At 33.3% G+C, this 17,801-nt stretch overlaps 1 protein-coding gene across 1 annotated transcript in view; it reads left to right on the forward strand.

Annotated features, from left to right (window-relative positions):
* The window catches only part of LOC137631767 (uncharacterized), a 31,198-nt gene extending 18,846 nt beyond the window's left edge, over positions 1 to 12,352 (forward strand). Inside the window, exon 2 of the mRNA XM_068363711.1 lies at positions 10,257 to 12,352. Coding sequence (XP_068219812.1) covers positions 10,257 to 11,510 — 1,254 coding nt within the window. The 3' untranslated portion in view covers positions 11,511 to 12,352. The remainder of the gene's footprint in view (positions 1 to 10,256) is intronic.
* The last annotated feature ends 5,449 nt before the right edge of the window (positions 12,353 to 17,801 follow it).

Genomic DNA, 17,801 nt, shown 5'->3' on the forward strand with positions numbered 1-17,801 from the left:
TCCTTTATCCGTAAATTAGAATTCTTTAAGACCTGCTTTTCCCATTTGGGTCGTAACTTGGTCAGAATTAATGGGAATAAAATTTATGATAGTTCAATTTTAAGTTATTTTTGTTAAAACTGCATATTCATTGATAAATGTTTTGAAACAAGTGTACCATATAATTTCATCAAAAAGCCCTTTTCTCCTTAGAGTGATTGTTTCAGGATTAAGTTTAATATATGTGTGTGTATAAATAGTCATGTGTAGGCCTATGATCCCATTGACCCAAGATAGATGGCAACATTTTTATCTAATCTCAGCCTTAAAAGTTGAAAATAGACATTTGAGCTTTGTGCAAGTAAGAACTACTACAGAGAAATAATTCAGCTCATATGTCCCCCCACCCCAGTCGTCGACATGATGCATCAACTCAACTTAATCTAGCTCGACTTACAAAGACATTTTCTTATCTTATTTTTCACACTAATTTGGCAGTGTAATACCAATACACCAGGACATGTGACGTTGCTCACGATATATAGTCAACATACACTATTACATCATCGGACATTTTCCACGTGAATTATACGTTTTAATCTATTTTGCATTGGGCGGTAGTGATCAAGGGCAACATATTATGGGCTGCAATATTACAATAGCCTGTGTTTAGCTGGAGAGGCCAGGCAATTCACGATAACAATAGGGTATCAAGATAAATAGGTCTACGAGAGACTAAATTTTTCTACCTGAAAAAAAAAATGTTAACAAAACGTCATAATGGTAAAAAGGTACTTTGCGTGTGTTTTCTAAAGCTACATTACCTTTTTTTCAGTGTAAAAGAGCAATAAATAATCATGAAAGTGATCAGTGTAAATAAGAAAAAAGAAATTCCACAATATCTAATCCTTGAAATTTTGTATTTTGGCATTTCTTATTATACAATACGCTCATTAAGTTACTTTTAAACACGTATATTCTAAATTTTGTGAAAGTCGCAGGCATTATTTTTTCGTATCAAAAAAGTATAAAAAAAGAATTGAAAAGTCATCTGAAATAATAAGAAAATAATCAGTTTTTTCCCATGACTGAGCAAAATCGCAGATGGCGTGGCCTGTCACTTACCAGTGTGTGAGCATCTTCCTCAATCCCAAGAATGACCTTAATTTAAGAAAAAGCTGAAAAGATGTAATCCATAATCATTCATTTCAGAAAGGATTACGCATTGACTTACCTTTAGTCTGCAAAGGTTGAACAAACTATTAAGATGGAAAATTGAGATTCCAATAGGTTTTCATTATGTGACAATCTCTCTCTCTCTCTCTCTCTCTCTCTCTCTCTCTCTCTCTCTCTCTCTCTCTCTCTCTCTCTCGGTAACGCACTCAGCTGTCAGGTTGAGGTATCTGGCTCGCGACTCACCAAGACGAGAGGGTCCGGGACAGTCCGGGAACAGATAGGCACGTCCCTGAAAATCAAGATTGCCTCTATTCACCTATCCACCGAATTAAGCATCTACACTTAGTCAATTTTTTTTAGTGACGCATATTTGCACCGACTCGCAGGGGTGCCCTTTTAGCTCGGAAAAGTTTCCTGATCCGTGATTGGTTGGACAAGATTATTCTAACCAATTAGCGATCAGGAAACTTTTCCGAGCTAAAATGGCACCGCTGCGAGTCGGTGCAAATGAACCTCATTAAAATAAATTTAGTATAGTTATAGGACGATCGTTGCAGGTCTCATCCAGGGTTGAGATAAAAGGAGAGATGAAGAGTAAAGAAAAATATACACGTGTGTTTGTGTGCGTATGCATCTCTGTCTAAAGCAATATGCCAGCACGGTTTCATTATAACAGTCTACGTAATGATACCATCAATAGGAAAGGGCTTCAATAAGGTCATTATCATTGCACTGGGATGAAACTATTCCAAATATTTAGGAGGAAATAACTAATATTGAGGATCATATCTTCCACGCCAGTTTGATCACAGCGCAAGCTTTTAAAGTAGATCTTTGCAACAGAGAAAATTATAATTATTTTCTAATGTTTATGAAGTTATGGAATAACATTATTATCTTGTAGTCTATTCTACGAGACACTGGCCATTTCTTATATCTGCACTGATGCCCCAGTATGGTTATTCATACATACATCCTGCTATTCTGTATTGAAGGTGTTCCAGATCTTTCATATCTTTATCTCTTATTTTTTTCCAGGGCTCTTCATTGGCAATTTTTTTTGAACAACCACTTTCATACATTTTTCTTTCTCATACCAATGCCATTTTTCTTACTTCTCTCATATCTTCGTATTTACGTATTTCTTATACCATGTATGAGACCCTTTGGCTTTTCCTTGTTTCCTTTCTCTGTTAACCATTCACCCAGAGACATATTCCTTAACTGTACCTACTGGTCCTTTCTAAACTTTTGTTTTAATCTCTTTTTCTTTCTTTCCTTTACTAATTATCAATACACCAGTTTTTTTTTGTTTTTTTTTGGAATTGATACTAATTGTAAACTTTTTTTTTCAGGATTTCTAAGCTATCACAGTCATTTATAGCAAAAACTATTTCTTTCCTTCCTGTGGGAGATATAATATCACTTATAAGTACCTGGGATTCAATTTCAATATTCCTTATCCATGCCATATTTTCTCTGATGATGCTATTCACTTTGTTAGTCACTATACTGTATAGCTTGTGTCTAAATATAATTCATTGTCTTAATTTTCCTTCAATATCAGTGAGAATAGTCACCAAAATATCGACAATGACCATCATATTTGTCGCACGAACCTCTTCGACCAAACTTATCGTCTGCACCATTACGTCAACTGGTCGCTAAAGATTGTCGTTGATCACCTAGGGAATTTATTGTACCTTATACACATAATGCGTCGACTGCGTTCATAACTTTAGGGGGCAGACTGGTCAACGTTTGGTATTACTGCAAGTAAAAAGCCACCAATATCACAAAGAGAAAAGTTATAAGTCTAAAATTTCTCAAATTCTTCCACCATTTTTAGCGCCTCAAAAAGAATCTCTCTCTCTCTCTCTCTCTCTCTCTCTCTCTCTCTCTCTCTCTCTCTCTCTCTCTCTCTCTCTCTCTCTCTGCAAAATGTATGATTATGTAGAAAATAGACCGGAAATCTTTTTTTGGAATTCTGCCAAGTCATTGGAAGAACATTTTACGTGCCCCAATCAAATATTTTTTTTCACACACATGACCGGAACAAATAAATGTTCGCTCACAAAATGAATAACATTACATATTAAGAAACTAAACAAATACGTACAGACACACGTGTATATATCTCTTTCTGAGTGGGAATACTTTAACGAGGTGAAAGTGTTTGTGTATCCACATAATCAGTAAAGCTAAAGTCACGGCCACCCATATTACAGCATGTTAGTTTGCTGTGAGCAATGAGACTGAAGTCTCCAGCGAACACGAGTCCACACTGGTGATGGGAACTGGCAAAACCCCCAGACATGAATAAGGACATGTCTGAGGCCTTTGTTCTGGACTGGACTAGAAACGGTTGCATTTGTTGTTGTATGTATGGATGTATGTATGTATGTATGTAAGTATGTATGTATGTATATATATATATATATATATATATATATATATATATATATATATATATATATATATATATATATATATATATATATATATATATATATATATGTATGTATATGTAAATATATATATATATATATATATATATATATATATATATATATATATATATATATACATATATATATATATATATATATATATGTATATATATATATATATATATATATATATATATATATATATATATATATATATATATATATATATGTGTGTGTGTGTGTGTGTGTGTGTGTGTGTGTATGTGTCTCACCTATGTAATAGAGCAAGTCTTTAGCTATGTAATTAAATAATAGTATACGCGACCCGTAAAAAATGGGTAAATATTTATATAGATGTGTACATGTACACACGCAACCCCTCTCACCAGGGTATGACTACTCCCTCTCCCTCCTACCCGAGGTACGGGGTGGGACCGAAATTACACGTCTAGCAATGCCACTGTGCGTGACCGGATATATATATATATATATATATATATATATATATATATATATATATATATATATATATATATATATATATCTATATCTATATATATATATATATATATATATACATATATATATATATATATATATATATATATATGTGTGTGTGTGTGTGTGTGTGTGTGTGCGTGTGCGTGTGCGTGTGTATGTATTGCTTTTGTCCTCATGCTTTTAAGAAAGAAACAATAGTAACGGTTTTGTTATTTCTCTTCCTCTTGTTTTTTTTTTAAGTTCTTATAGTTTATAATATGAAAGACCTAATTTAATGTTGTCACTGTTCTTGAAATATCTTATTTTTATTCTTTATTACTTATCTTTTAGTTTATCTATTTCCTTGTTTCCTTTCTCCACTGGGCTATTTTCCCTGTTGGAGCCCTTAGGCTTATAGCATCTTGCTTTTCCAATTAGGGTTATATCTTATCTTGTAATAATAATAATAATAATAATAATAATAATAATAATAATAATAATAATAATAATAATAATAATAATAATAATAATAATAATAATAACAATTGTTTAATCCTCTCATTACAACACTGATTTACGCCGATTTTAATCCAGTGTTCGAGGTTTATTGATTTTTTTGCGTATTTTACGCATATAAATTAGTTTTCTTGCGTTCATTTAAATGCATCCCAATGCAAGCAAAATCAACGTCGCAGGATCTTTTACTCAAGATGGAAGAAGAGTCTCTTTTTATTCCATTATTATTATACAATAAACGATAATACTAAACAGTCAATAATGATTATATCATTCGAGAACACAAGAGCTTTTCAGATTTTTATTCTTTTATTTAAAAAAAAACAGTATTCACTGTTCACAGCCAGTGAGTGAATGAAGTGCTGTATATTTGCTAAATAACATGCCAAGGGTTCTCACTTCCTATAGTTTAATGTTATTATTTTTCAGTAGGATATAATGTATTGGTAAATGGTAATTAGATATATCGTGATTTTAATCAATTTTATATATGGTGCCCAATAGTCATTTGTATCGTGAAGAATATTTATTTAAAAATGGTGTATATTCAGCTAATGTACAATTCACACATGTATAGATTCCAAAGTAAATAACTAAATGTACTAGAATATGAAATTTATTTACTCTCTGATAAAGGAACCCCTCTCACTTCTAAATTACACAGGAGGAGAGACAAAATTTTCCTTGCATTTTTAAGAAGTAAGCAATGACTATGTTTACACTCGTTTGCAGATTACGCAGCAATAGTGAATGCAAATAATGCCAATAATTACTGGTTTGTAGTGTAACAAGAAGATATAATTATGAAAACAAATCCACCTAAGATCAGACAAGATGTGATTAAGAATTTGAGTGAATGACAAGCCGTCTGGAAAGATAAATGGACGGGTGGGGAGGAAACTTGCCTGGCTACACTGAAATGTGAACGCACGATGATTCAGCATTAATGATGTTGCCATCACCCAACAGAACCATGTCTTGGGTAAATGTTAAGCGTTGGCTTTTTTTGGATCGCTGCACCTCACTACTTTCGGTTTCGTTCAACATGGATTAAGAAATATTTTAATTGTTACGGTGAGTTAGGTGGAATGTAATTCACACCTGCGGTACGATGATTTCTGGTTGATGCATTTTGCTCGCCTCCTATTTATTTCCATTTGAGTCATTGACTTGCCCATATCTATAGAAGGGTTAGTGAGTCCCTTTTGTTAAGTAGGATTCACATCCTCGTCTTCACACAAGTCATTCATTCATAGTGACACTATTGTTAAATTCTTTTGTTTAAAAGTTTGCTTCTTCCCATGGTAGTAAGGAGAGCGGCACTTTTAACAGATACGTGACAGTTTATGTCAACAAAGTATCATACAACTTACGACATATTTCTCTCTTTAGCTTGTTCATGATACTCCATTCACCTTAGACGAAGAGTTGACTCGCCTATTCACTGACTGAATAATTGTTTGAATTAGAGGAAGAGAAATGTAGGTTAATGAAGAAATGATTTGAACAGCAAAACGAGTGAGAGGAAACAGAAGAAACCACTACATGATATATGGCCTACAGCAGAGAATAGCTCAATAGGTTTCAGTTTATTATTTTGATATGTTATGGTGAAAAGGCAAAGCATATCATGAAAGTTTTGTGAATTTTGTAAGTCGCTAGTGTTATACTATAGGGTATATATATATATATATATATATATATATATATATATATATATATATATATATGTATATATATATATATATATATATATATATATATATATATATATATATATATATATGTGTGTGTGTGTGTGTGTGTGTATAAATATATATTCATATATACACACACACACACACACACACACACACATATATATATATATATATATATATATATATATATATATATATATATATAGATAGATAGATAGATAGATAGATAGATAGATAGATATATCCTGTCACGCTGACAGACAACCACTCGGAAAACAACAATCTCCTTCTAACTGATCAAACTAGCGTGTTATATTTGGGAAAGGTGGTGGGGGCGGTAAGAACTGAATCTGTGCGTACATATCTATCTAAATATTTAGCCGTCATTTTTGACGGATTGCGTACACTAGCATTCCAAAAATGTGGATTCTCGAGCACGTGGACCACTATGGCCTCGTTTAGTCATATCCCATTGTCTTTCAGCTGATCAACTCAAAATTAGCTTTGGAGAATTACAATAATGGGGAAAAATGGACATCTGGCTAGCAACTGCATCCCAAGAGACTCGTTGAAAACCAGAAGCTTCAAATTAAACTGATTGCTACTGCAAATGCAATGCTAACAAGAGCAATCAAAGATGTCAGACCTCCGCCAATGAATAATGACAACATTCAAATATAATCTACGGATATCGCCTCCCACTTTTCATATGCTGTCTGTACAGATGATGGTGAAAAGTCCAATGTTGATCCAGTATCGTCATCTTGATCCGTATCACCTCCAAAATTTCATGGTTTCTTCCGATGCACAATATCTATTCATTGTTCAAATTTGGTGAAAATTCAATGTGTCAGTTTGTTTTAACGTTACCTTTAAAATGGCGAAAAATTCAAATCCGGATCCGGATCATTTCCAAACTTTAATGGGGTCGTCCATGAAGTAAGATCTACCGTTGTGGTGAAAATTTCGTCAAAATCCGTCGAGACGTTTTAACGCAATCCTGTCCACAGCCAAATAAATAGATAAACAAATAATGCTGTCCAAAGACACACAGACAAATGAATAAATAAACCGAATTGAAAATATAACCTCCTTAACGGAGATAATAATAGGTATTGATGGTGCACAGCTGCCCTACAAAGACTCAACAGATAACTTGGTTAGTGGGAAGGGACTTATGAGCTGTAGATGAACCTCTTCCGTTTAAGGCTGACATTAATCACATATTAGGTTTTTCAATTTGTTTAGGGCTTCTACTATTAATATCCCGAGTTTCGCTTCATAACCAAGCAGATTCATATTAATTATTTTTTTCATTCGTTATTTTTATTATTATATCTACATTGCTTCCCATTTTCTCTTTCGGCACTGGGGTTCCTTTCCTATTGAGGGCCTTGCGATTATATGACTACTTTACCAGCTAAGGTTGCAGCTTCGTTTGTGATGATATATGCAGTACAGCTTGAAGATTGCAAATGGCTCTTAATGTGCTGTGCTCCAAGACACAGGGAAGCCTTATGCAGTGGTTGAGATATAGTGGGGGTGAGGAAATACCCCTGAAATGACAGATGAGCCTTTACTTTTGATAATAGACTTCTTAGGGATAAAACTAAGTAGAAAAGATCGCATTTCTGTCAATGAGTTTAGTGTGAAAATCTCCAAATCACTAAGTGCATGAAATTTTTTATTTCATGATGTGTGCTATTACAAAAAAGCAGAGGAGTAACATACAAAAGCCAGGGTTTTTATTGTATGCAGATGTATAACAAATGAAAATAGATACATGATACTTGACTTAATAAGGATAAAACCTCAATGCTTTGGGACTTTGGCTATGTAAAGGTAATAAAGCATTGGTAAGGGAAACAGGTGATTGTCAAAGCATAGGTTATAGTTGTAGACTTCGAGTCCCCCTTAGTACTGTATTCTTTGTCACTGACATAAATGAAATGCCCTTTTATGTTTGAAGATTTCTGTAAATCATTTTCCTACTTCACTGCTATGATATATTAATTTAAAAAAGACGAATAATTTTTAATAAAATATTTCTTTAAAATAACGTATTATAATTAAAATAGCATCACCTCTGTTTATCTTTTAAAATCTTGCATATGTTTCTTCAAGAAAGTTCCGGACTTTTAGAACGTCGTGCACGTTCTGAGATTGTGTAATGCTCTCGTTCTCGATGTTGTAGAATGTACTAGAGGCATTGCTTTCTTCACACAAGTTCCCGCAATGTTTTATATTGGATCTAGTCTTAGATCAACATTTAACTTGTAAATACGTCGCTTGTGATTGCTTTAGTAAATGTTGAGTTAGAAAACTTTTATATTTGTGTGTGTGTATATATATATATATATATATATATATATATATATATATATATATATGCTTGCGCGCGTGTGTGTACGTGTGTGAAAGGATATACGGTGAATTCCAAGACCTTCAATAGAGTCTATCTGTAGGTAGGTCTTGGTGAATTCCAATACTTAAGCAGTAGGCTAACGTATTACAGAAGCCATTGACCACTTAAGAAACTTATTACACATATAAAGGTACAAATTTGTAACAATGAAAGGAATTGAAAGTGGAAAATATTCAGCCGGATTTCAGTGTTAAAGTTTAGATGTATTCATCATGGCTACAATAAAGGTAGAAAAGCTCATAAAATTAGCCAAGGAAATGGGATTTAAAAATCACGGATTAAGAATGCCAGAAAACAATAGAAGAAACAAGAGAAGAGCTTGCAAGATAGAAAGCATATGACTAGAAAATTCACTAGAAGTAGAGTGGAAGATGAAATAAAGAGCTTGGAAGACAGAAGAAAGAACCAGGAAGACAAAGAGCTTCCGAAGAAACAATACACGAGGAAGACAAAGAGAAAAGAATGAGGAAAAATAAGTACTTATCACCTACCGATATCTGTTGAAGCTTCATCACATATTGGTAGGAGATGCGTAGGAAGATATTAATAATTTTTTATCTTCCACTGAAGTAATCCGTTTGCTAGAAAGGGGCTGGGGGTAATAGATCCATTTCTGTTGCAGGTGCAGTGAGAGAGGACATCTCAGGACACTGCATATAGTGAAATACTTGAATGTACATAATGTGCAATGCAGCACTGTAGTTGTCTAAATTCAGAATTTTCATGAAATAAATAGGGTTAAATGTGTCATTATTACACTGTATGTATTTTCAGTATATATTAAAGATAGAGAAAATATCAAACTTAAATCTAATGCTGCATTTTTCATTAAACATTTTGTTTACAGGACTGGGAAAATATTTGAAGAGAAATTTTTAAAAACTTGGGTAACTGAAACCAGAATATTAATGATAAAATATTGAAGAATATTAAGTACACCATCCTTAACATTCTTAAAGAATGGGTAGACATGAGTGCAATAACATTACCAAGCATAAGAAATGGGTCAATAGAAAGTACAGTGACAAGATAAAGAAGGAAAAAGTACAGTCTCATACTGACAAAGTAAACATCTCAGGTTCTTTCAACCACAACACAGCTTCGCGTTAACTGGAAAATTATTTTAGAAGGATTATTGAGTTTTGTGCATTTTCAGACATAAATATGAAAAGAAAAGAATTAAAGTTTCTGAAGTAGTAAGGTGTTAGATATCTGTGATTTATAAAACATCAAGACAGCTTCATATGCGAACATTATTAATGGTAGCCCCGTAGAGTTGATGCTTCTTGTTTTCATAGTCACCGAATGCAATTTATATAAATAATTACTTCAATATGATAGTCCCTAATGATAAAACAAAATTAGAATCAGAATTTTTTTTTCTCATTCCAATTAATTTTTATACAATAAAAAACCATAAATGACTTTTCAGCTATCAGTGTAATGCAAATATCACAGTTTTTTATTTGCAAATTCCTTTAATATAAATGTTTATCAGAAATTAATAAAAACTTTATTTTCTATTTCCAGAGTTCTGTGATTATATTGCTTCTCACAACAGTCTGCAACGGTTTTCGACTACCTGCTCGTTTGCAGAAGAGATCCCTTCCAGTAGACGTAGATGATAAACATACGGAAGCCATCCAGTCTACAACAGAATCTGTCATCAAAAAGGAGCAGTCACGTGGTGTTTTGGAAGACCTAAACAATGTGCCACTGGAGCAAAATGCTTCTACTTCTGAGTCTTTAAACTCGTATACGACACCTACCAATCTCTTTCAAAGTAGTATGGATCAATCAAAAGAAATTTCAGCCGAAATAGAGAGCAGGATTGATAAAGGGCCGGCGCCAAGGGTAGATGGTCAATACAGTAAAGTAGAAAAGTCAGAAGGTTTTACCGACGGCCCAAATTTCAACCCAGACCGAACAGGCCTTCTATTTGGTCTCTTTCCCTTTTTAGGAGGTTATGGACCTAATTCAGGTCGGTCACACAGGCCGTCTCATTCCTTCCCTCCCCGCCCCCATTCGCCTAATTACCATCCAAAGCCACAACATATCCCAAACTCCCCTTTTAAGCCCCATGAGTATGATGACTATAGTCCTAAACCTGAGCCTTTGCCCCCTTTCCCACCAGACGGTCCCATTTTCAGCGATTACGTGTCAGGTTTATCTGAAGGTTCTCCACACCACTTCCAAGATTATGAATCGGAAGACTTTAAAATTCCAGAAAAAGGTCAATATTCTTCTGAGCAAAGCGGTTTTGATGGTGGCTTTGAATTCGACTTCGATCCACCGGATTTCTTTGAACATTCCGGCTTCCCATATCCACCTGAAGAGGATTACCACCTGCAAAATGACGAACCTCATCAAGACGATGGTGGCGATCTCGATTACCCAATGAAACCTTACTCAGATGACGACAAATTTGAATTCTTTCCACCAGAAAGCTACGATGGTTTCATTCCTACAATTTACAAAGGTCCCCCAAAACCTATTAAACATATCCCACCGGGACCTAAGCCAGGGCCACCATTACCTCCCCCGCACAAATTCATGTACCCTCCTGACCTTAACACAATCATAGAAAAGAATATTTACAGGGAAGATATACCATACAAAGAAGTTCATAACGAAAGGGACAAAATTACAGACGATTTGGATGACGCCGGTATAAATGGTTTAGATCCTGATACAATGGTCTTTATTCAAACACACACCAGACCTTACGTTGAATCTCACAATAGTTTTGACGACAACTGGAAAAGAAAAGACGTTGTGAAATGAAAAGGAAAATTCTTTAATTCATTTATATGTAAATGACGCTTTATCTTTATGAAGCAAGACAGCGATGTGGTTTCAGCGTAAATAACCTTGAAAGGATTATTACTTTTGTGACGGTAGATCATTTATTCCAAAGGTTAAGCTCTTGCGCTATCCACATTTATCCTGAAAATCTATTTCTATAATTTTTAAACTTGGTCCTACGATTGTCAGATGGTAAGCAAACCCTCCTATTTAGGTTGCTTTATTGTGTAAAATGCAAGTTATGTTTTGCTTCAAAGACAGCTGCCTTCTCTGTTAATGATGCACAGCATTCATTCATATCAGTCACAGCCATTACTTATTAACCAGTGATATTCGATTTAGTTTGTACATAATTCTCTGTACCTCCTCCTCCTCTGGAAGTACAGAGAAGGAGGAGATGAGGAACTCTGTACTTGAAACAGAACGGAAATATCGTTTCATAATCCGTTCTACAGGCCATGAAAACATTTTCATTTTCATTTTCTTGTAAATACTGCAACATAACAACTAACGCAATGTACACAGAGGATATAAACATGGATATAAAGCCAAAATGTACATGGACATAAAAATCATATCACCAAAGGAGAGAATTTTGTAAAATCAAGTAAAATCCAAACTTTTAAAAAAGCCTTTCTCTGCCCTGTGAGTTTAGGTAACTATGGACAGAAAAGGTGCATAGAGACCGTGTCTGGCCACAAAGGACAAACAATCAAGAGAAGGAAATAGAATGTTTCTTTGGCTATTTTAGCGCGTTCAGTTTATAATTACACAGACACAGACACAGACACACACACACACACACACACACACACACACACACACACATATATATATATATATATATATATATATATATATATATATATATATATATATATATATATATATATATATATATATATAACTTACAGCTGTGTGACTTAGGTGGTCCTATAACAAATCAAGAATATTCAAATACATCTTGAGGCCAACAAATATATATTTGCTACTACAGTAAATTTATGTGTTTTCTGTATACTGTAATTTGCTATATCTTCATGTTTTACATAAGATATCTGTAGATTTTCTAATTATCTTCTTTTCCTGAATCCAAATTTCAACAACTAATAGGTAGACACTGAAGGGAAAATAGAGTAATACATAAGTATCATTCGAGGTTAAAATTTGAATCTACATTCTCTAATAATATCCTTCTTATTCCAGTAGTTTATCACAAAAGATACAAAACCATTATTTCTAATATACTTAAAAGTATATCACGATGATGGACTCTGGAAACGATTCTTGACAGACAATTAAAAGTCAACTATGGATCACTCCTACGATTCAAATTTCTGCTTGCATGGGAGAAAAATCACTCGGTATGAAGGAATAAAAGCACAATTACATGTTTATATAAATATATATATATATATATATATATATATATATATATATATATATATATATATATATATATATATATATGTATATATGTATATATATATACTGTATATATATATATATATATATATATATATATATAATTTATATATATATATATATATATATATATATATATATATATATATATATATATATATATATATATATATATTTCAGATAAGCCATATATATTGATACATTAAAGTCTGGATTCTCTTAACGACCTCGGGATCAGAGCCCCACGCGAAATCACTCAAAGACTATATTGTCTGACCGGCTGGGTTTCAAACCATACCACTCAGCCCTGAGTGGTATGGTCAATGGCATACAAGTATCCTGGACCAGGGTTCGAAACCCAGCCGGTCAGATGCTATAGTCTTTGGGTGATTTCGCCTGGGGCTCTGTTCCCGAGGTCGTTAAAAGAATCCAGACTTTAATGTATTAATATATATGGCTTATTTGAAAAATTAAAAACATGTTTAAATGTGCAAAATTTATCATATATATATATATATATATATATATATATATATATATATATATATATATATATATATATATATATATATATATATATTTATATGTCTAGATACACATTATATTATATAAACACAGACAAGCATAATGCATGGATATAAATAGTTATTTAATTACATATAAATGTGTGCTTGTTGCGCCAAAGGTCCGACGAACAAAAATCATCAGCGACTTTAGACTTTAATTAGCAATAGACCATTAACCTAAAAAGAAAGTCATGTAATGCTGATTTAATCAGAATTTCAAGAAAATTTAAAATAAAGCAAAACTTAAAAAAGTATAATTTCAAAATACTAATGTCAGTGAAAACAATTAGTATAGGGATGGAAATTTCCAAATGGTAAATAGTTTAGTGAAATTGAGATTGGATCGGAGGAACCTGAAGTTTGGTACTTTGGACTTGAAGTTAGATCCATTCGTACAGCTGCTCTGTTTGAATGTCTGCGGAGAACCTTTTAAGCCTAGGTCGCTTCGTTGGCATATGCCCAATCATGACAAAATTTACTTTAATTAACAATAGCTTGTTATTGTTGCTCAAGACGACCTAGTCATATAATCTAGTAGCCTAGTCATTCACAGTCTCAATGGCTATTTGCCCACTTCATCACCCAACAAGAACGTATGCAAACTATTCATACTGATAGACAAACAAACACATACATACACCCCCACACATTATTGTTAATATCATTACTTGCTAAGCTACAACCCTAGTTAGGAAAACAAGATGCCATAAGCCCAAGGGCCCCAAAAAGGAAAATTAGCCCAACGAGGAAAGGAAACAAGGTAAAATAGAATTTTTTAAGAACAGTAACTATATTGAGATAAATACTTCCTATATAAACTATAAAAACTTTAACAAAACAAGAGGAAGAGAAATTAGATAGAATAGTGTTCTCTAGTGTATCACCAAGCAAGAGAACTCTACCCAAGACAGTGGAAGGCCATGGTACAGAGGGTATGATACTACCCGAGACTAGAAAACATTGGTTTGATTTTGGAGTGTCCTTCACTTAGAAGAGCTGGTTACCATAACTAGAGTCTCTTTTACCCTTACCAAGAGGGAAGTAACCACTGAACAATTACAGTGCACTAGTTAACCCCTTAAGAGAAGAATTGTTTAGTAATCTGTGTTGTCATGTGCATGAGGACAGAGGAGACTCTGCAAAGAATAGGCCAGACTAATCGGTGTTTGTGTAGGCAGAGGGAAAGTGAACCGTATCTAGAGAGAAGGATTCAATGTAGTAGCCTACTGTCTAGTCTCTAGCCAAAGGACCCCATAACTCTAGCGGTAGTATCTCAAGTGTCTGACTATATATATATATATATATATATATATATATATATATATATATATATATATATATATATATATATATATATATATATATTGTTTTCCTGTCACGCTCAGCGGGATGAGTAAGTAGTCATACCAAGGTGAGAGGGGTTACCCCGAGCGGAACACTCTGATACGGCACTCTCCCACACATTGCCGAACCAACGGGTTGTAGTTAGGAAAGGGGGGGAGGGGTGGAAATGGTTGAATCTGTGTGTGGTCATGTGTGCGTATCTATCTAAATATTTAGACGTCATTTTGACGGCTCGGGTAGCCTACACTAGTGTATATATATATATATATATATATATATATATATATATATATATATATATATATATATATATATATATATATATATATATATATATATATGTCTTATTTATAACTGTAACCGAACAGTTTAACATGTTTTTTCAACAAGGCCCATAAAAGAAACACAGGAAATATGAATAAATCACACTATATTTCGGTCAATAAACATCGACCCTCTTCAGGATGTGAAGTAAAAGTAAGGAATACAGTGGAGAGTGACGGTTTATATATGAAAGCAAAAGGGTGTGTTCAATTGTTCTATAGTTGTTATAATTGCTGGAAGGATTAGCCAAATTTAATTACATCCAGGTGCGTGTTCTTATTGTTGAGCGCCCTTATTAATGTTTATCAAAATAAAAGAGAAATAGAAGCCGGCGTTTACAAAATACCATGTAGGGACTGTGAAAAAGTGTACGTTGGGCAAACTGGCCGTTCGCTATCTCAAAGATTATCCGAACACAAAAGATCTGTTAGATATGGGTATGAAAACTCGGGGATTTTCATTCACCTTAGGGATTTAGGGCACCAGATTAACTGGAGTGAGTCGTCTTTGCTTTTTAAGAGTACCTGTCCATACAGAAGGAAAATCCTGGAATCAGCCATCATAAATCAATCAAACACAATAAACCTATCTGGGGGCCAATGGAAAGCTGACACAGTGGACAATACTCTTCTCAACCCTATCATTAAGAAGATAATCCACGGAGACCGACCACCAGACATGCATCAGAAGTTTCAGTTGTGCGTTTCAATGACAAACTAAATGATTTTATACATAATTTTAAATTTCACGAAATCGTGGCAATAAGTAAACGAGGATGGGTAAACAATTCTGTTCTTTGTGGAAATTGGATTTTCTTTCATAAAGGTAACAGCCTACTGAATTTATGAGACAAGGTTATTCCATTTCTTATTAAAGAAATGAAACATTAACTAAAGGTAATTAGTGCATTTGAGACGTATGTTCTTTCTCGAAGCTTATTCAGTGTACAAGCCCATGGTTCTTTTGGTACATCCAGTAAATGTCTATTATAACACCACTTTAATGGGTAAATCCAGCATACATTATAAAAAAAAAATATAATAGAATGGTAATTCCACTAAGAAAATAAGTAAAAAAAATGTGTTCCTTCTAGGTATTGCGTTGCTGTCACACTCCTGATGGATACTTAAACATTTGGTTTTAAATATCCCTTTGTTAACTCTTTGGACCACAGTCTACTATATTATCTAGATCAACTGCTATGTTCTTTATAAAGGGGTATGTGACGACTTTTCTTGATTTAATATCCATTTATAATGAGTAATTATTTTTTTAACATTTTTATTCTGCAAAATGGTTTATCATTCACAAGGTTTAAGGCTGTAACAATGAAAAATTCGTTGTGTGAGATTGCATAAGTCTTCACGAATTTCAGTATATATTCCAAATCCCTCATTCTTCAGACACATTCTCTATTTCAAAAAGAATGACATTTCAATACGAAAACTTAAGTTTGGTTCCGATGCAACATTGGTTTTACTATTATTGACAATCATACACAATTAAAAAGCCAATACCTGTCCAGAGCCAAACGCGAAAGATTGAATAACACAGCAGTTGTGTTGTATTCATCACAACCAAACCCACTTAGCCTACATGAAACATGCGGGAAATCCGAATATAAACACATACGCACACTCGCAAGAAAGACCCAGGGTATATTAACTTGATGACATTTGTTTTTAGTATGAAAGAGAGATTTTTACAAAACGTATATCTCAGACCCTTGGAAACATTTAGAGAGACTGGGGACTCCAATGGGGGCGCGTGATCATTTAACAATCATTCATTCTTTTACTCTGTCATCAAATCTTACATATAATCTTGCTTTTATCCAAATTTGTTAATATATTATGGGTAAAGAATTTATAAAAGGATTGAATGGTTTTCAGATTGTAATAATTAAAACTATATTTTCCATATTTTTGGTGTTTTGTAGACTTTGTATCGTATTCTGATACTTTGTGTATAAATGTACGTATTAAAAAATGTCAAGTTGTTTTTATTAAATTTGGTTGAAATATTAGAAATTATATAAAATTAGTGTCCCGAGTTTCCAAGATACTTAAATAAACATAATATATATTTCAAATGTTTTTATCATTTTGTCAGAAATTAGTAATAACAGGGAGAAAATTATTTTGACCTTGGAATGGAAATCGCTCAGCCTTGAGATGGGGTTTCTTTACAATCTTCCGAGGTAGTAGATTTTTTTTTTTTTTTTTTTTGTCCGAGAACATTTGTAAACAAACTTGACAGACTAAGAATTACATCTTTCGAGGCAACTCAAATGTAACTAGAATACCATAAAAACAGAAAATTGCAGAATCAAGTGCAGTATCCCTTCTTTGGATTTCAATAAAAAATGGCCTTGTGTGTAAATAAGTTATGTTGTATTTTGTCTTTATCTTACTGTTGTTTATGACTCATGCAATAATTGTTATTATCATGATATTGTTAATGTTTAATAAATAGCAGAACTAACAAAATTTTATTTTACTGAAACCTTTGTTATCTATTTTCATTGACATGTTCCTTTAAAAGTCTTGCTATCCACCAAATTCGTTAATTTTCTAAATCCAATGTTCTGACTTTCAAAGAGATATCGGTT

Source organism: Palaemon carinicauda, chromosome 40 (assembly GCF_036898095.1).
Source record: "Palaemon carinicauda isolate YSFRI2023 chromosome 40, ASM3689809v2, whole genome shotgun sequence".
NCBI classification, from domain to species: domain Eukaryota; kingdom Metazoa; phylum Arthropoda; class Malacostraca; order Decapoda; family Palaemonidae; genus Palaemon; species Palaemon carinicauda.